The sequence below is a fragment of the Alosa pseudoharengus genome, unplaced genomic scaffold (genome assembly GCF_046254945.1).
Source record: "Alosa pseudoharengus isolate Yale_2024_CS ecotype anadromous, Long Island Sound unplaced genomic scaffold, YU_APseudo_1.1 YU_APseudo_1.1_scf_11, whole genome shotgun sequence".
In the NCBI taxonomy this organism is placed as follows: domain Eukaryota; kingdom Metazoa; phylum Chordata; class Actinopteri; order Clupeiformes; family Clupeidae; genus Alosa; species Alosa pseudoharengus.
The window spans coordinates 19,389,338-19,410,282 of record NW_027468576.1 but is presented as its reverse complement, the minus strand read 5'-3'; the positions used below and the strand labels follow the sequence as shown (position 1 = coordinate 19,410,282).

Genomic DNA, 20,945 nt, shown 5'->3' with positions numbered 1-20,945 from the left:
TTCTTAAGTTGGTTCCCTATTTGCATTGACCTAACTCATATTTCCTAATTCACTTCCATAAGTGGTGTGGAAAAGACCTGTTACTGAATTTTAAAAAAGTGTGTGTGTGTGTGTGTGTGTGTGTGTGTGTGTGTGTGTGTGTGTGTGTGTGTGTGTGTGTGTGTGTGTGTGTGTGTGTGTGTGTGTGTGTGGGTTAAAAAAAGGAAAAGGAAAGTTGATTTGTTTTGGCCCTGGACCGGTTATCGCCCCCCCTCCCGCTTGTTCTCCCTTAGCTTTCTCTTCCTTCACTCCCACTCTCTCTTTCACATCTGGAGGGGACTAGCAGGGACGGCAGCTTTCACCAGCGACCCTCTTGCAATGGACATGGACTACAGAGGCTACTTCAGTCTTCATCGCTTTCTTTAGGGTTGCCCTTAACCTATAGGAGAAGAAGGTATGGTGTGTGTACTGTATGTGTGGGTGTGTTAAAATGCTTTGTGTGTGTGTGTGTGTGTGTGTCTGTGTGTCTGTGTGTGCGTGTGTGTGTGTGCATGCATAAACATATTTTTCAAATCACGCTTCAGCATCTCATGTGACTCCCTGTCTAACTTTTCCAGATTCTGAGAGAATGTGGACTGACTCCAGTAGCTCATATGTTTTATGGAATGAGCTCTGCTTGCTGAAAGCATGTTTTACAGCAGGGAGTATAAAAGCAGGAAAATATTGATCGTCGTAACTGTGATAGTCATTGCTTTTAAAATGACTTCTGTTTATTGCAAGTTAAATTGATTGACTTTTACTGCAGAGCTGCTTTGATCTTGTGGGGCGGTAGCCTTTTTTAGTTCTAGTAAAATGCCCCCCCCCCCCCTGCCCCAACCCCCCCCCCACACACACACTGAATTACCAAATACAAGTGATGGACAGGACTCACTGGTTTAAGTGGAGCTCATGCATGTCTCTGTCTCTCTGTCTCTCTCTCTCACACACACACTTACACACACACACACACACAAATACACACACACACACACACACAGACACCTTTACATACTCAGCCTTAGTAGTTCACCTCTCAGTGCATGTCCCGGTGTCAGGTTGTTTATGTGTGAGCCCATTACCGGGAAGCAGAGTGCGGCTGGCGAGTGTGTGTGTTGTGAGGGTGAGCTGCAGCTGTCCAAACTAGCGTGGAAGTGCAGCTCAGCTCAGCTCAGCTCAGCTCAGTGTGGGTCAGTAGATGGGGACAGGGAACCAGCAGGGCCACAACACTCAGCCCACCCTCACTAGGGAGAGTGTCTAATCGCACCAGGACACCAGCCAGTGTAGAAAGCCTCCACTGGTTGCTTTCATTTTCCTGGGGAGCTGCAGGGTGGCAAGGGAGAGAGTCATCGAAATAAGCAGCCTGGAGCAGTTCTTCCTTTAGGGGCCGACTGCTCGCTTGCCTCCCATGTAAGGCAACGAAAAAAATCATTGGATTGCTGAACACAAAGTGAAGTGTAAAAAGCCACGTGCAATGAATACAACTAGAGCAGGGCCATGCTGTAGATTTGCATGCTGATGCATAGAGACTACTTGTTATTAGACCCACCAATGCTAAGAGTGAGTGAGTGCGCCCTTCTCACCTTGCGGTGAGGATGAGCGAGAATGAGAGAAAGAGCTGAGCTCCGAACAATTGCCCAGCAATCTTTATGTTCTTACTTCTGTATTTCTAAAATGTTGTACACCACAGTGTTAACTTTTGTTGTGGTTGTGGTGCAGTGTGTGTGTGTGTGTGTGTGTGTGTGTGTGTGTGTGCGTGTGTGTGTGCGTGTGTGTGTGCGTGTGCGTGTGCGTGTGCGTGTGCGTGTGCGTGTGCGTGTGCGTGTGCGTGTGCGTGTGCGTGTGCGTGTGTGTGTGTGCATTTATGAGTCATTTAAAGTGTAGAATGCAGCGCATGGTTTAAATGGAAGACTTGGCCTTGGGCAATTTTCATTGAATTTGTGCATTCCGTCTCTTCGGATGAATTGAGCAGCACAATGACTTTCGGTGGCACTAAAAATGAAGAGGCTCATTTTCTTTCTGATGTCTCCCTCCTCCTCAGGTTTCTGCATTTGTGACGGTAGGAGGAGGCTGCTCGGTGTATACGCGCGCGCGTGTTTGTGTGTGCGTGTGCGTGTGTTTGTGTGTGCGTGTGTTTGTTTGTGTTTGTGTGTGTGTGTGTGTGTGTGTGTGTGTGTGTGTGTGTGTGTGTGTGTGTGTGTGTGTGTGTGTGTGTGTGTGTGTCTGTGTGTCTGTGTGTCTGTGTGTGTGTGTCTGAGGACTGATCTGGAAGCATCTGTTCCTCTGACACCCCCCATCACCACTACCCCCCCACCCCCCACCCCAAAGCCTGTGGAGTGAGAGGGAGCGCTGGTGGCGTCGGCGGGGCAGCCATGGGCCGACACGGAGGCCTTCTGCAGCTGCTCTGCCTGGTGACCCTGGGCTGGGCCCTGGTGCTGTGCCAGTTCCAGCCCTCGCTGCGAAAGCTGCAGGAGGGGGAGTACGAGGTGGTCGAGGAGGAGGAGGAGTACGAGGAGGGACTGGAGGAGGTGGAGGAGGACGTGACGGTGGTGCAGAGCGGCACTGGAGGAGGAATAGGAGGTGGAGGGGAGAGTAAGAAGAAGGCGACACCCAGCTGTCCGAAGGAATGCACGTGCACCAACGAGGGGGCGGTGGACTGTGCTGGGGTCAACCTTGCTGACTTCCCCAGCGACCTCTCAGAGGACACACGTCAGCTCTCTCTACAGGTGTGTGTGTGTGTGTGTGTGTGTGTGTGTATGTGTGTATGTGTACAGTGTTGGAGAGTAACTGAATACATGTATTCAGGATTACGTATTCAGAATACAAAATATGAGTAACTGTATTTAGTTAAAGTTATATTTTCAATGAGTGGTATTCAGAATACAGTTACTTTGGCCATTACAAGGGGTTACTTTTAGAATCCTTCTCATATGAATTTCTGGGCTTTTTGAACTGAAATTCTAATATTTCTGTGAGATGATCTTGTGCATTAACAAAATGTATAATGTTTCAGTTTATCCTATAAAGTTAAGTTGTGGGTTTTTTGCTGACATCGCCTGTGGGTCTTACAAACTGAAATAGCAGCTTGATTTCCCACTTGATAAAATGTAAAACAGCGCTTATGTAATCCAAGTATTTAGAATACGGTACTTAGATGGAGTAATGTAACGGAATATGTTACACATTACATTTTAGGGAATGTATTCTGTATTCTGTAACTGATTACATTTCAAAAGTATTCTTCCCAACACTGTATGTATGTGTGTTTGTATGTAAAGGGGGTAGTTTAGAGTGCTTTGGTTGATGTGCACAGAAGAGTCATATGGGGCATTAAGGTCCACTCCAGTCATTCAAATCAATGCATTCCCTAATTGTAGCATTCAAAGTGGAAGCCAACAGGTCCTTTTTCCAATAACACATAGTGTCTCCCAAATCATTTTGTGTGAGTAGTTTATGGCCGAGGCTCACGGTTACCATCTGTCACAACACATCACTCCAAATAATGGCTACGTGTTGCTGCATTGCACTCATGTTCTTTTAACTCAAGCCAAACATCTAAGCATTTACAAGAAGTGACTGATATACTTCAGTGGAGAAATACAAGACATATGGTTATTCAAGCAATAGTCACAATCAATAAATTGCCCTTGGCAGCTGAGGTTGTTAATGCAACACAATCTTTATTTTTAATCTTTTTCTTTAGTTTAATTTTCTTTTCTTTTTATTTTTTTGCTCAATACTGTCATAATTCAGCACATGCTTCATCTACATGTATCAACTGTGTTTAATCAAGCATGCAACAGATGGAGCTCTTAACCTATCCCCTTCATAAGTACTTCACATAAGTACTTGCCACATGCAGAAGTTTTCTGATGATACTGCAATTGTGCGGTGTATCAGGAACGGGCAGGAGGAGGAGTACAGGAGCCTGGTGGAGGACTTTGTGCAATGGTGCAAACTCAATCATCTTCAACTTAACACTTCAAAAACCAAGGAGATGGTGGTGGATTTCCGCAGGTCTAAGCCCACTCTGCTACCAGTCCACATTGATGGGGTCAATGTGGAGGTGGTTAGCACCTACAAGTATCTGGGTCTCCACCTGGACAATAAACTGGACTGGTCAGCCAACACTGATGCACTCTACAAGAAAGGGCAGAGCAGGCTGTACTTCCTGAGGAGGCTGCGGTCCTTCAATGTGTGCAGTAAGCTCATCAGGATGTTCTACCTGTCTGTTGTTGCCAGCGTCCTCTTCTATGCAGTAGTATGCTGGGGAGGAAGCACAAGGAAGAAGGATGTGGGGCGAATTGACAGGCTGGTAAGGAAAGCTGGCTCTGTAGTGGGAGCTGAACTGGAGTGCATCACTTCACTATCTGATAAAATTACCCTGAACAAACTGATCAACATCTTGGACAATGAGTGTCACCCACTCCAGAGCACTATTGTTAAGCAGAAGAGCCTGATCAGCTGGAGACTTCGCTCACTGCCTTGCACAACTGACAGACTGAGAAAGTCATTTGTCCCCAGGGCCATTGAACTGTTCAATGCCTCACTTAAGGGAAGAGGAGAGATAGACTTCTCTGCATAGTCTGTCTGCCTCTTCACCCCCTCCATGTTTGGATACTGTCTGTCCACTAGCCACTTTTACCACTGTCTTTATGCCTCACTGTTTGCGTGCTATATTAGCACATTAGCACATATGCATAACCCCCCCTCCATGCCACACCCGAACTGTGGCCACACTTATACATTTTCTTTAAATAGTTAAATATATAGATATATAGACTTTACTGTATTTCTGCATTGTTGCACTGTTGGACTTACTCATTTGCACTATCACCATTGCACTACCACCATGACACTCATTCACACAGAGCACCTTACCATACCTTACTATCCACAGAGAATCACAGGCTCAGTCCCTGCCTCAGTCATTGCAAGCGCCTCTGATTGATTAATCACCACTATGTGGATACTGTTTTTAGAATTGATTTAGATTAAGTGTTAGTATAATTTGTATTTTAGTATATTTAGCATATTCCTTATCTTCAACTGTCCTTATTGCTCAGTTGTGTTTTTATATTATATACTTTAATTACTCTTTCTGCTGTTAAAGAATGTGTTTGTGTTCGCTGTATGCTGCTGAGACCTTGAATTTCCCCTGGGGATCAATAAAGTATCTATCTATCTATCTATCTCTTCATGTCTGATTACATAGTCCTTTTTAAATTGAATCAATGTAGCATACAACAAAGCTGCTCTGAACACAACTGATGTCAAAGCCACCTTCTCTTTAAAGCATTTTCACTTTGTTGTGTCAATTCATATCTTTTCAGTGTTATACTGGCACCACTGATGGAAGGTATCCGCCAGCCTCCAGGCATAGGAACTAGCAATATCAATGGTATATGTCAATTTGTGCATTGTTTATGGAAAAATATGCACAATCAATTTAGAAAGACTTTGTCAATGCAGTTGACATGTAGGTGTGCAAATTTTTGTGAAATCAATTTTGTTACAGTGCTTGCTTACATTATATAGATTAGACTGTCCACAAGACAACAGATTGCAATGTTTTCTCTCCATCATGTGAGAATGATTAGCCTATTGGACAATTTGAAAAAATATAGCCATTTCTAAACTGAACTCTGTGTAGACAATTGCAGAAGCCATAGCCCCCCCCCCCCCCACACACACACACATATATTAAATATTCTGGTCAACTATGCCTTTTTTCATGTCATGGCCGCTTTTCCCCAAAGGCTTAATGATATACAGTATTAGTGGAATTGTCATTTCGAAGACGCTTCCCTTTGAAGCATGTTGTTCTCCAATGATTCCCCATGCTCCAGGAAGCTGAAGAGTATACAGGTAAACAGCCCTGATTAGGGTTAATACTATCCAAGAATGGATATTGAATCCAAGGGTTGACAGGGAACCAGGAGGTAGGAGGCAGTCATCTGGTGACCTATGGCTGCTTGTCCTTGACCACTTACCCAGCTGCCCTTAATGCATTGGTTTGGGGCTATCGTGTGTGTGTGTGTGTGTGTGTGTGTGTGTGTGTGTGTGTGTGTGTGTGTGTGTGTGTGTGTGTGTGTGTGTGTGTGTGATTGTGTGTGTGTGTGTGTGTGTGTGTGTGTGTGTGTGTGTGTGTGTGTGTGATTGTGTGATTGTGTGTGTGTGTGTGTGTGTGTGTGTGTGTGTGTGTGTGTGTGTGTGTGCGTGTGTGTGTGGTTGTGTGTGATTCTGTGTGTGTGTGTGTGTGTGTGTGTGTGTGTGTGTGTGTGTGTGTGTGTGTGTGTGTGTGAGAGTGTGTTCTCTGTGATTGAAAGCTGTACAGAAGGGTAAGTGCTGTGTGGAGAGTGGGCTTGTCCATCTTCCATTGAACCAAGTGCACTCTTCTTCCTGCCCATTCTGCTGCAGTGCCCTCAAGCATCTTCTCCTCTCTATGTTGCCCAGAATAACCAAATCACCGAGGTCACCACAGACGATCTGGCACGCCTCCACCAACTGCAAACTCTTAACCTACAGAACAATCGCCTCACTACTCAAGGTAACGACTAGAGCATAGAACGACATAGAATGACATTTTTGTTTTTTTACTGCTTACATTTTTATATTGCTTCGTTTTATTTGATCTTATCTAATGCAATAGATTACAACAGGCATGACGTCAATGTAATGACGATGAATCTGATGAAGAATCCTTGTTGGTTTGCAAAGCATAGGAATAAATGAGTCCTGTTACCAAACCCATTCTGGTAAATGTCAAACTGATCTTCCTTAGCACTTAGAATAGCACACGAAGGAATAATCTGTTCCTTTTGCTTAGCTTCAGGGTTTCAATACCCATGCACAATTCAGTGGTGTGTTGTGGAAAAGTCAACAATTGCCATGGTTCAACTATTAAAGCTTTCCTAGTAGTTCACATTATGCTGCAGTACAGCCTAAAGTAAAATAATAATGATAAAAAGATTTTTCCCTCCTTTTTTAAATCCAGTGATATGTGTTGACATGATTGTCTTTGGTCACTGGCAGTGTGAAACAGATGTGAAATGTTGGAAAGGCTGAGAAAAAAGTACAGAATATTCCTTTAAGGAACCGTTACAGGAGGAGGGATAAGTCGTGGGCTTATTCAGTTAAAGCTGGGCACACACCCTCGCTGGATGTAGATTCAGCTCTGCTAGGACTGGGCTGTGTCATGTGGGTTTTTCCAGCAGAAATGCCTTCCTGCACTGTTTTGACTTAGTGAAACCATAAATGGTGCCATGTTTTACCTCTGACACACAGATTTGTTCTTCCATTTGTTGCCTTTTTCTCTTTACTGAATTCCATGTTGAGATATTTACAACACACATTTATGTGTGTGTGTGTGTGTGTGTGTGTTTACTTCAAGGTCTTGAAGATGAAGGGTTTGAAGTGCTGGAACAACTAAATTACTTGTATCTGGCAAATAATAAGGTGAGTTGACAGCATTTGTGAATACCACTTACAGAGAGAGTGGCATGCTCGTGAAATTGCTGGACATCCACACCTCAGTAATGGTTAGAATAAGTGTTGGAAATATATTGTAAATTTCTTTCATTGTGTGTGTGCGTGTGCGTGTGCGTGTGTGTGTGTGTGTGTGTGTGTGTGTGTGTGTGTGTGTGTGTGTGTGTGTGTGTGTGTGTGTGTGCGTGTGTGTGTGTGCGTGTGTGTGTGTGTGTGTGCGTATGGGTATGCGTATGCGTGTGCGTGTGCGTGTGCGTGTGCGTGTGGTGTGCGCGTGTGTGTATGTGTTTTCTCTGGCATCTTTTCATTGCCATTTTTCTTCCCATCTCAATCCCAAATACCACAACCTTTGGGCAAATCTGATGGCAGCTTACAGCCCGTAGACCTTGCCGCTCTGCCCTGGTTTGCTCTGCTCTGAGCAGCCTCAAGCCAGCTGTTACCAAGGGGCAGAGTGGCAGCAGCCATCAGCCCCCCCCCACCCCCTCCACACTCCCCCAACCACCCCACCACCCATGCCAGCTTGAAAGCTTAATCACTCTGCGGATGTCTGTGCCAAGTCCTCGGATCTAAAACACTGCTGCTGGCGCTGCTGCAGCCTTTTGGACGTTGGGTTTTGATGGACAGATTTGTTGCTCTCTGACTTAAAAAGGATGAGCGTGTGAGAGAGATCCTGGAGGATCTTGGGGGATTTTGACAGTGCCCTAAGCTTCGCAGACACATGCCGCCCTAAAGCTGCCAAACTTCCTCTCTCCCTCTCTCTCTCTCTCTCTTCCTCTCTTTCTCTCCCTCTCTTTCTCTCTCTCTCTCTCTCTCTCAGAGCCTTAAGGTGTCTGTCAGAAGGTAGCCAAGTGAATCAGGAGCTCCTGACCCCACATGGCCGTGAGGTGGTGCAGATCCACTTGATGTGATCTGTGTCAGGGGCCCAGTATCTTTTAGTGTGTACATGCCCAAGGGTCTCTTTTTATTACTTCTAAAACCTGTCCAAACAGCACCTGGCTCATTTATAGTGTGTGTGTGCAGTGCACATGTTGTTTTACATGCTAACACAGACCCAAGGGCAAAGGCAAAGCCATCATCAACAGCGACAGGGGGATCTCAGATCTTCAATACCGTGTTCTTATTCCAAGAGACCATTTGTCGCATATCAATGCTTTGTTGCTTATCTACACTGCAACTGTTTCATCTTCATTGCAATGGAATGGCCTATGATCATCTATATGAGAGGCAGCGTGCCAAGTAAAAAGATAGAGATGGTGTGTCTGTCATTGCTTTGGGCCAAAAGTATCATGTCAGTCATTGCTATTCAGAAAGCCTAGTTTACCTCATTCGGAGTATGTGACGATGTGCCGCCTCAGCAGCACATCTATGATTGTTTGATTATTATTTAATTAATGATGTTCAATTTCATGAATTATTATTTGGGCGTGTTCAATGTGTTGGGCGTGTTCCTTTGCAAAGAATGTTGCTTAATATTTGATCATGTGTTTTTGGGGGTGTGCTATGGAAATATGTGATGATGTTTGCTTTAGATGTCCACCAGGTAGGGGCGGTGTGCCCGTTTTTGGTGTTTAGACTTTGCCGGTGTCGAAGGAAGTAATTAGTTAATTGGCCATTTAAATGCCGTCTTTTCTCTATGCAGGAGTTCGATGTTTTGTGACACGCGGTAAGGGGCTGGTGTGAGTCCTGCGGTCAGGTCTGCTTTATATAGTGGCATGTAGCCTAGCCATGAGAGACCTTTAAATATTCGTATCTGTTAAATGCTTTGTTTGTCTTTCTTTTTACTTTACGTCGGGTGCGAATAGGAAGTGGACTGTATTTTTGGATTATTTTTTCACGTTGTAAATAAAACACCGTGGGCCCTCTTAAACCTGCTGTCTCGGTCTGATTTCTCCTTCACCACTCTGTGCTCTACCACAGAGTGATTTACGTTTCCTACGTTCATGGTGAGAATATGAGAGACATTGTGAGTGTTCTCATTTCACCATTTCATTTTGTTCACTGTACCTTCACTGTTCCTGAGAACCACACAAAATGGACCTAAATGGACCGTGATTCAGGCCAGCTAAAAGCCTATGAGTCATGCTGATAGCCCTGTCACTGATGTGTCAACAGTTGGAGACCAGGTTAAAAGCCTCCATTTTTGGGTCTTTGGTTGCACAGACACTCAACCGGCTGAACAGCTCAACCAGCTGAATGCAGCTGAACTTAACAGCTGTATATATGTATATACACACATGCACCCAGATCTTAGATGTATATTGGCATTCATAGACTAGAGCTTCACTTGAATCACAAATCAACAAATCAACTTATCTTATCTATTATTCTGTACTGAATATAAATGATGTAAACAATTACACATAAACATAGAATATACAAATACCAAACATCTAAATCATAGAGCTTTTGAGTTTCATCAAATCAAGGTAAGGGTACATTATGCATTAATTAATTCATGATTATGCATTACTTCATTCCTTTGTATCTTATAAATCATCAGGAATTTACATGAGTTCATAGTCTCTCATTCATAACCTCATGCATGAACAACACATCAACTAAAGCATTAGGTACGGTGGGTACATCATTATGATTTATGATTTCTTAAACATGATCATCATGATTACATGATATTAAGATTAATTGCTCATGAATTCATCCTGTCTGTGGCCCCTCAATTAAAGTTGTGAATAATGACATGTGTTTAGAGAACTGCAGTGATGACCACTTTTTTGTCGAAAAAAAATAATCATGATCATGCTTAATAGATTATTATTCATAATGATATGCCCTCTTACTTAATGCTTTAGTTGATGTGTGAATTAATTGATGAATGATTAATTAGCATGAATTCATGATAATTCATGTACCCTTACCGCAAAGTGTTACCAAAAGTTCAAACATTGCCTTCTTATCAGAGTGGATGTCCCAGCCACTATATGTCCAGGAGGCTTCTATGTGTGGACAAATGCTGGCATAGAACTCTCTTAAGTCTAAAGACAGCCTGAACTACCACTGGACATCTTGAGTCTGAACTCCTGATGACCCTGTGCTAACCCTCTCCAACTCTGTCACTTTGTACCGAAGCTCACCGCAGCTCCAAAGCACCTTCCACCATCTCTGGTCAGTGCAGACTTTGCCGCCAACCAACTTACCAAGATCTACCCATACACATTTGGCCAGAAGCCAGGCCTCAAGTAAGGATTGCTGCTTAGTCTGTGCTGATTATTTCTTTGTTATTTCAGTGTTATTTCTTTGGTTCACATGATTTGAAATCCAATTAAATTCAGAGCTCATGCCAGGTGTGACTCTACAGCTTCCAGATGTTTTGATGCAAAAACATTGTACTGCTTATAGGTTCAATTTATTTTAATTTATTTTTGCAATCAATCAAACAGACGGATGATCTAATGCTGTATATAAATGTACTTATACAGGCAATGAATAAGTTATTTATATACTGTGTGTGTGTGTGTGTGTGTGTGTGGTGTGTGTGTGTGTCCACTTGCTTTTGACTCTCCCTCCTATAGATCAGTGTACCTACATAACAATAAGCTGACAGATGCAGGCCTCCCTGAAGACATGTTCAATGGCTCGAGCAGCCTTGAAATCCTTATCATGTCCAGCAACTTCCTGCGTTCGGTCCCCAAGAACCTCCCCCCTGCCCTCTACAGGCTCCACCTAAAGGTGAACCCCTCTCAAAAGCACACACGTCCCTAAGGCTACATCTTAAAAGGACACACTTCATCATGTGACAACTGACAAGCAGTCATATTCACCCCACTGATTTGGACAGGCTTTGTAAAATTTGAGATGCACACTTTACGCTGTTCAAGTAACAGCACAGTTTAGAAGCATTAAAGCAAAATAACAACGATGCTTTGTGTGGGTCGTTTGCATTCAGAATAACAAGCTGGTCAAGATTCCCTCGGGCGCTTTTGAGAACCTCTCCAACCTATGGGAGCTTTGTCTACAGAACAACCTCCTCAGCAACGATGGCATGGACAATGAGACCTTCAGGTACAAGAATAAAAGCAGATCCTTAAACTACACTACCATTTCTAAAGGCTGGTATTGTGGCACCCACACACCACCCACTCACAAACTTATATGTGTCACATACTACAACACTTGAGTTCTTATTGTTCTTTGAGGCTCCATTTTGCTGTATTAAGGACATCTTTTGCTTTTGGAGAAATGTAGCGAATAATGTGAATGTAGCCTTATACTTTCATGATTTGATTCATTGGGAAGCCATACTTTCTCTCTCCTTACCTCCCATCCCTCTTTATCCTTCTCCTGTCTTTGTTCCATCTTTGTTTGTAATTTCAGCAATATTGTATAGGTTTTCATTGATTTTAGTGAAATCTAAAATAACATTTTAGTAAAATTGTGATTTTAAAATAAAATGTAACTCTACACTTTTGAAAATCGTAAAATCATTTTATTTTAAATGAGTCTTGATATGATTATGTGATGGAGAGATACACACACCTGTTGTTTCCAATAGCCTCCCAGACCATTTGCGGTGTGGTTTTGTGCTCAGCAGAATATCATCACCAATACATCTTGTTAATTACCAAACTCTAGATCATTTTTCAGGGGAACCTGTGCTGTTGTGGGTCTTTGCAAGGCAAAACGTTTGGCTGTTGCCTAGTTAGCTCAGTCCATTATGATGTTTTAACCTTCATAATTGTACTCCATAGCGGTATTTCAACATTGATTAATCCTCTTAGCATAAACAAAGAAAATATACAGTAGGATTTATGCGATTGCCATGTACAATAACTAGAAGGCCTTCACGCATCCTGGGTACAGCATGCTGCATGTATTGCCTCAAGCTAATTGTGCATTGCTGTTTTATCCTGCTTCTTGATGTAATGTTAATTAGGCTTGGTTGTTGATCACCCTCAAGCTGTGAGAATTCCCCAGCCAGTAGCACAAAGAACATCTTTTCCTGAGTGTATTAGGAAGGACTTGTGTGTTAACACATCATACTACATCAATGAATACATTTATCATACTACATAGATGAATACATTTTATTGATCTTTCTCATATGGGAGCACATATTGTCTCTTACTTCCCCGCATTAGTCAACTGAGGAGCCTGGAGTACCTGGACCTATCCAACAACAACCTGACGGAGGTTCCTGACAATCTCCCACGCAACCTGGTGGTGCTCCACCTGGAGAAGAACTCCATCCGCAGCATCACGGCCTCGGCGCTGATACAGGTGCGCAACCTGGAGTACCTGCTGCTGCACAACAACCAGCTGCGCTCGCGCTTCATCGAGCCGACCGCCTTCCGCGGCCTCAAGAAGCTGCACACGCTGCACATGTACCACAACATGCTGGAGCGCGTGCCCCGCGGCCTCCCGCGCCGCGCCAAGACCCTCATGCTGCTGCACAACCGCATCGCCGAGATCGGCCGCAACGACCTCATCCTGCTCTACACGCTCACCGAGCTCAACCTGAGCTACAACCGGCTGACCAACGCGCGGCTGCACCGCGAGGCCTTCCGCAAGCTGCGGCTGCTCGAGCGGCTGGACCTGTCGGGCAACGGACTGCACGCGCTGCCGCTGGGCCTGCCGCGGAGCTTGCAGGTGCTCAAGGTCAAGGACAACCAGCTGAACAGCATCCCCGACGGCGCGCTGGCCGGCATGAGCAAGCTCAAGGAGATCAACCTGGCCAACAACCAGCTCAAGCTCAACTCCATCTACCAGGGAGCGTGGCAGGAGGTCACTGAGCTGACGGTGAGGAAAGGAAGGAAGGAATGGAGAGATAGAAGGAGGGAGAAAAGGAGGAATGGAGAGAGAGAAGGAGGGAGAAACGGAGGAAGGGAGGAATGGAGAGGGGTCATTCCATGTCAATTCAACCAGGGCCAACGCACTTGGGTCTCAAAAAATTCTGAAAAAATTACCAGGTGTACCTATGTTATCCAGGAGACACATTTATGTAAGACTTTCTAAGATACAGCCAGTTTTACAGGGGGAGGGGGGTGTCGATTTTGTTCAGCCTCTTTTTTGTCAAAGTTCACAAGCCCATAGCACAAGAACTAAATCATGTACTGTAGGAGGCTCAAATGTTGCATGCTGGTCGATAAATAGGAATAGTAGGTAGCCAAATTGTCACGTTTGGTCTGTATGATCCTGCATGGTCATAGCTGTCCCTCAAAGTTGATAAAAATTTTATTGGAGTTTTTGGCTGGGCTCTGTTTAGGCCTTCAGAAGACATATTTGTACTCAACATAGGCTCTTAATTTATTTCCCTTATTGAGATAAGTAGAAACACTCTCACAAAAAGCAATGAATAGAACATAAATTCCTTCAGGGTCTGAACAGCAGACCTCACAAGTCTGAAAAATAATTTTGGTTCTCATTTTCAGAGCGCCTTAACTCCTTGTGGGAATATACAAAGATTTGTTTATATGGTTTCTTTCACTCTCCATGATCCCTTCTTTTTAAAGACACCAATTTGACTTGTCTTATGCAAATTTTTATTTTTTATTTTCCACCCTGAACATGGGCAAAATGCACCATTGAGATCAATATGTTTTGTATAGAGTTAGCACAGGTTACTCTATACAAAACATATTGATCTCAATGGTTTAAAAAATATTTGTATATTCCCACAAGGTGTTTGGGTGCTCTGAAAATGAGCACCAAAATGATTTTTCAGACTTGTGAGGATTTTTCAGACTTGTGACACCCCCCTCCCCCTGTAAAACTGGCTGGAAACTATCTTGGTTTGGAACCTTGGATCTTGGAAACTATTGATCTTACTGAAAAGTAATTTTACAGTGTATCTCCTGGGTAACATAGGTACACCTGGTAATTTGAGACCTAAGTGCGTGGGCCCTGGTTGAATTGACATAGAATGACCCAGAGAGAGCAGGAGGGAAAAGAGGAGGAAGGGAGAGGGTAGGGGTGTGCTGAGGGTATAGGAGGGAGGGAGGGATAGAGGGAGAGAGAGTGGGAGGAGAGGAAGAAAGGAGGGAGGAAGGGATGAACAGATAGAGTGGGAAGAGAGGAAGAAGGGAAGGAGCGATATACTGAGAGAGAGAGAGAGAGAGAGAGAGAGAGAGAGAGAGGTGACGCAGTGGAAAATGACTGCCTCTGAAGGTACAGTCAGAACACAAACATTTTAAACCTAAAACACAGATGATTGAATCAGAGTGAACATTGATGGATGTAATTGTGATGTTCTTGGAAACGGCACGCAGGGGTTAGAATGACATTTGAGACTTCTTAGAAATCTTTCATTTGGAGTAATAAATATTAGTGGTTTTACAATTATTTTCACAAATGGCCATCGAGTGAAATGATTGGAAGGCATTTAACATAGTTATGCAGTTGACATACCATTTGGTGAGTGAGTGTGTGTATGTCATGATTATGTGTATGTGTTATTTCTCTTTCTTTCTTTTCTTCCCTCTCTTTCTCCCTCTGTTTCTCTCTCTCTCTGTCTGAGATCCAGATGTTTGTGGATTTGTTTGTGTCAGGATATTGTGTGTGTGATTTTGTGTGTGTGTTTGTGTGTGTGTGTATGTAGAGAAGTACAGCAGAGAAGTAACCATTCTTGAAGTAGGCTGTGCATTTGACTACAGTCTAGAGGATGCCTACCTTACAAAGCTTTTAAAGTATTAGCCACTCAGAGACATTGTTGTACAGTTTGGGTACAAATGTAAGCTGTTGGTGTATATATTTGGAAGCCTAGGTAATGTCCACAGACTAGTAGTCAGGGGGTTGCAGATTGCTGGTCTCTCTAAGACAAGAGCAAAGGCTCTAGCAAAATTCTGCTCAATTTCTGTGATAATTGGCAGTCGCCACATCTGGAGAAGGCGCTGTTTTTTGTACCCATGAACTGAGACCAGAGGCATAGGCTACTGGGTTTACAATGCTGGTATCTAAGATTGTTTGTGTTCAATGAAATCTACTGTAAAATGTGAACACAAATAAAGGTATTAAAATGTGTGTGTGTGTGTGTGTGTGTGTGTGTGTGTATGTGTGTGTCTGTATGTGTTGATATGCATTGCAGACCTTGGATCTGTCAGGCAACCTGCTGTCTCATGTCCCGCCGGACCTGCCTGAGTCTCTGGAGTTCCTCCACCTTCAGAACAACCGCATCAGCCGGCTCCCAGACACCGCATTTGACGGCACGCCCAACATCAAGGGCATCTTTCTGAGGTGTGTCTGAACCACACACACACACACACACACACACACACACACACACACACACACACACACACACACACACACACACAGACAAACTCTCTCTCTCTCTCTTTTTCTCGCACACACACACACACACACACACACACACAGACAAACTCTCTCTCTCTCTCTTTTTCTCGCACACACACACACACACACACACACACACAAACAAACACACACATACACAAAACACACATGCGCGCTCGCACACACGCACACACGCACGCACAGGCAGAGGCACAAGCACACACACACACACACACACACACACACACACACACACACACACACACACACACACACACACACACACCTGCTAACCAAACATGTATTCCTCTGGTTCATCTTTTGGAACTAGATCCTCAGCTCACATACATATGAGCATGTGATGTATATGATATAACATGTAATGGAAGACGTGTAAAATTATTAAATAATTCTAAATGCAAATACAATAACATATCCACACTGATACTCTTTCTCAGTGAAGCGAAGAAAATAGTGGATTCTGATCAGTTCTGGGCTGATTTCTGCCATTAGACTTGGGAAGGGTGTGAGCATGTGTGAAGTTTCTTCTTCTGGCTGCGTGTTTGGAGTGAGAGTGATAGGTCTGGAGTCCAGTCCACTCGCACTATTCTCTATTACCTCATTCACAGCACTGTGTATGTGTTTGGGTGTGTGTGTGTGTGTGTGTATGGGAGAGAGAGAGAGAGAGAAAGAAAGAAAGACTGTGTGTGTGTGTGTGTGTGTGTGTGTGTGTGTGTGTGTGTGTGTGTGTGTGTGTGTGTGTGTGTGTGTGTGTGTGTGTGTGTGTGAGAGAGAGAGAGTGTGTGTGAGAGAGAGAGAGTAAAAGACAAACAAATGTGATGAAAGCCATCTGCATGATGTATGTCCTTGTGCTGCAGTATGCTGATTGTTTGGCTGGTATTTATCTCATAGTTATGTAATATTTATCCAGCTTTCAGATGGTGGTGGATTCAATCACCTCCCCATACACATTCACACACACAAATACACACTTTTTTTGTGTTTTTTTGTGGTTTGCACATATTGGTTTGTTTGTGTGTTTAAGACAGAAAGAGAGGGAATGAGGAGTGAAATGGGTTCATTCAGAGTTGTGTTATTGACTCTCTCCCAGTCGGCCTGCAAGTGCCGATGAGTGTTCGGAGATGACAATTTGCGTGCCACTCCAAGGCGTAGCCGCACTAATCTTCTTTGTATCGATTCAGTTTCATCTGAAGTGCTGTGTGTTTGTCCGCAGCCACATCTGTGGGGATGGGCCATTTCTTTTGTTTTCATTGCTCTGATTCGCTGGAGAACTATTCTGAGAGCCCTCTGCATAGCAACACATCAATAGTTGTGTTATAGTTGTGTCTTTATATTACTGTGTGTGTGTGTGTGTGTGTGTGTGTGTGTGTGTGTGTGTGTGTGTGTGTGTGTGTGTATGCGCGACTTGCGCCTGTGTGCGTGTGTGTTTGTGTCTTTTTCTGTGCATTTGATTTTGAAAATTTTTGTCTCCACTTGTAAGTGTGTGGCGCATTTATCTGTGTGTGTGTGCGCACGCGTGTGTATATGTTTATCTGTGTTGTGTCAATATGTGTGAGTGTTTCTGTTCATATTTCCTGAACAGCTAATTGCGTCCATGTTTTGTGTTTGTTCGTCCCCAGTGGATGTGGGTGTATTTAATTGCACATGCGTGGCCACATGCGTGCGCGTGGGTGTGTGTTTCTGAATGCATTCCCTCTTGTGAACTTGGCATGTGCGTTGGCTGACATGACTACGATGACTCACGGTGACTACAGGCTTGTCCACCACAACTGTGCTACCCTACCCCACTCTCTCTCTCTCTCTCTCTCTCTCTCTCTCTCTCTCTCTCTCTGTGTCTCTCTCTCTTTTTCATTCCTGGTGCTGCGGAGTGGAAATGGCCTCTGGCCCTAATGGAAGATGCTTCCGTGAGAGTGTGCAGTTCACTGCCGATGAGGTCAAACTGAACCTTGAAGTCCTGTGGAAACGGACGGGCATTTAATTTTTTTTTCCATCTCCAAGGACTGGAACATCTCTCGGCTAATTCGATTTTTATCTTTTTTTCAAAGAGCAGGGTCACGATGCCTGCCTGCCTGTCTGCTCCGTTGGTCTCTCCACTGGCCTTCAAATGTTCGGAATTACTCAAAGCTTAGTTTAATGAGCCGTTAATGATTGTGATAATGAAGTGCACCACCTGAGAGTTTGATTGCCTGAGCATCTCCCTGATGTTTCACTGTGTGTGCATCTGTTATTGGCTTCCAGTTGAAACACTGAAGCATATTCAAATTTAAAATTCAGCATGGCCAGCTCAGTGATGCCAAATGCCAAACCTTTTTATACAACAGTTAGATCTGGTCTAACTAATTAACTAACTACTGTAACTAATTCATTTCTGATTGGACAAGAGCCATTCTATGAGTCATCAAGAGTGGTGATATCGCAGGTCATATTGCTTAAATATTTATTTTTGTCCTTTTAATGTTTGTCTTTCTAATATTAATTTTAATTATTTTTAAATGTCTTCTACAGTTTTTACCTTGTTTTATCTTGAGGCACGAAGAGTCTGAAAAGAATGTTTGCACACTGACTCTGAAACATCTCATCTGTATAAATGTATGAGGTTTTAGACATGTGCATTTGATGGATAGAAAAATCGCACACGAGATCATAGCATTTACTCCTACTCCCTCTATGCCCCACCCCACCCCCCATCTTTCCTGTCTCTTTGCTGCTAAGGTTCAACCCACTGTCAGTGAATGCCATGAAAGAGAGCTCCTTCGCCCACCTGGTGCACCTGCAAGTGCTGGATATCGGCTATGGTAATGCAGCCCAAGGCCCTGGCGTTGGGGAGGAAGAAGAAAAAGACCTGGCGAATTGGGACAGGGCCGGAGGAGGAGGAGGACAAAGTGACGACAGCGAGGCCTAAACCCACACGACTGTGAAGACGAGCCGCCGTTGACAGTTCCAGATGGATCCTGGTGCCCTGTGTGTCGTTAAGTCTCTACGCCTAACGAGAGCCTCCTAAAAACCGAGCTCTTCAGACCGCTTCAACCTGAGCTCTTCAGTTCTTAAGTACACAGACTTGGACTATTGTGATTTGGGGAGGTGGGGGAGAAAGAGAGCAATTCCGATAAGTTGATGCAGGTTGTGATTACAATAGAGAGACTATGCAGATTGTGGGCTATTAGCAAACAGTATTGAAGGAATTTGTTTCCCCCCTTTGTGGCTGGTGCAGGATACCAGACCAGGACTTCTTTTCCCCCTCTTCTCATCTTTGTGTTCACCTTGGATGACTGCTGACGTGTTTATTTTGCTTGTGGTGACACCACAGAAGAGAGTTGTACACAGAGCAGGCTTTGAGTTGTATCTCATGCAAAAAGTTGGTTTAAGAAAGAGGATGGTCAAACAACACAAGATAAATAAATGATATATAATTAAATATATATTGTAAAATGCATACATGCCATGAGCAAGGGCCATAGATCGTGGCGATCAAATACATTATGGGACTAGTAATCAGTGTGACTATAGAATCAGGGCTACTGATGCTCCCAGAGGGGTCAATTAAGTTGGACTAGTTGAGCTGCAGGGTCACCTTTAGGTCTTGTCATTAATGAGCCAGATGCCTCTCAGCCAGATTCATCCATTCTGCATAGACACTAGGCTATTGCATGCTATTGCAAAGTTACACATGTCTGTGTTTTTCAAACCTTCTTGTCCTTTATTTGTGCAGTACATGTGGGGTTTCTTTTGCGAATAAAGATTACATCTATTTTTGTATGGTATGTAGAAATATTCACTCATGTGACATCTGATTCACTGACAAATTACCATATTTCTACACTTTTTTGCATTCAAAATAAAATTCTTGGCAGATAAATGATGTATTGTACACTCCTCCTTTCCTCTTCTCCTTGTAAGTGTATTCCGAATAAGAGTCGCCCTTAGTCTGGATTACCTGAATTGTGAAAATCGCAGTCTCAGTGCAATGTACTTGAACCTCCAACGCTGAGTATGGGAGACAAGCCAGGAGGTTGAAGCCCATTGGTTTTCAGAGACTGTTCCTAGCAGATCTTAAGGCATTAGAGACTAAGGTTTACATTTACATTACATTTATTCATTTAGCAGAAACTTTTCACATGTCAATTATATCACAAGGGACACTGTCCCCAGAGAAACTTAGGGTTAAGTGCCTTGCTCAAGGGCACAATGGTGGACAGGGCAGGGGCGCTGCTAGAAAATTTGAGCCCTATGAAAGACAATAATTATGGGCTCCCCCCAATAATATATATTATATATAGTCAGGGCTGGGCCCTTAGAATCGTCCTAACTCCCCCTGGCGTCGTCCCTGATAGTGGAAGCCAGGTATTGAACCCACAACTTTTCAGGCTACTGCCTCCTAGCCCAATTCCTTAAACACCACACCACCACCCTTTGAACTCTGGAGACAATATGGAAACCAGGTAAATAGACTGACATAGTCGACGTTGGCTGATGTGGTCAACGAGGGCTGAGCTTAACGTTGCGCTCTGCCCCACATTGAGCCCAGCCCCGATCTGCAAGCTGCAGCCAGGGGTACTTGCCCCTGCTAGGTAAGGATGTTTACAAATGAAAAGACACAGTGCTCAAAAAATCTCCCATAGAAATATATAGGGTTAGTTTGTAACACAAACATGGCAGTCGTCTACACATATTCCGCCCCTTCCGTCGCCAAAAGGGACATGTGAATACATCATGCCAATCATGTGATATGTTGTGAATACATCGTGCCAATCATGTGTTGGGATTTTGCAGCTGGAGCGAGGTTGGTGACGTGAAGCCTTGCACATGTGCAGTTCTGTCCAAAATAGATGCCCGATAAGTGCCCAAAATGCGTTGCAATATGGCCGCTGAGTGGAGGGACTTGCCTAAAAGGACTTTGTGTTTACTCACGATACAGCCCTATACCTGCTGCCGTCTGTCAACTCAGAGGTTCTCTAATATTCATCACAGTGGTCATGTTATGTATAAAATATTTTATTGATAAATATTATTATTATTTTTTTTCAGATTGACAGATTGAGAAAAAAAAGCTACTACCAATCACAGAGAGCTCACCACTGCACTAGTGAGCCATCTGCTTCCCCATCCACTGAAGTGCTGCCCTGTGTCTGGTGCAAGGCCAGTCTTTAGAGTAGCCTTTGTCTTTGACAGAAGAT

General features: G+C 43.9%; 1 protein-coding gene across 1 annotated transcript; it reads left to right on the top strand.

Annotated features, from left to right (window-relative positions):
- podn (podocan) lies at positions 1–19,627 on the top strand. The gene is made up of 10 exons (XM_076278267.1): positions 1–433; positions 2,344–2,741; positions 6,472–6,565; positions 7,409–7,473; positions 10,591–10,700; positions 11,034–11,190; positions 11,408–11,523; positions 12,600–13,257; positions 15,542–15,690; positions 18,484–19,627. Exons 2-10 carry the CDS (start codon positions 2,388–2,390, stop codon positions 18,671–18,673), a joined length of 1,893 nt encoding a protein of 630 aa, XP_076134382.1. The 5' UTR covers positions 1–433; positions 2,344–2,387; the 3' UTR covers positions 18,674–19,627.
- The last annotated feature ends 1,318 nt before the right edge of the window (positions 19,628–20,945 follow it).

Coding starts and splice junctions, on each gene's coding strand:
- podn (XM_076278267.1), top strand. CDS start 2,388: ATGGGCCGACACGGAGGCCTTCTGCAGCTGCTCTGCCTGGTGACCCTG. Junction 2,742..6,471: donor CACGTCAGCTCTCTCTACAG/GTGTGTGTGTGT, acceptor TATGTTGCCCAG/AATAACCAAATCACCGAGGT. Junction 13,258..15,541: donor AGGAGGTCACTGAGCTGACG/GTGAGGAAAGGA, acceptor TATGCATTGCAG/ACCTTGGATCTGTCAGGCAA.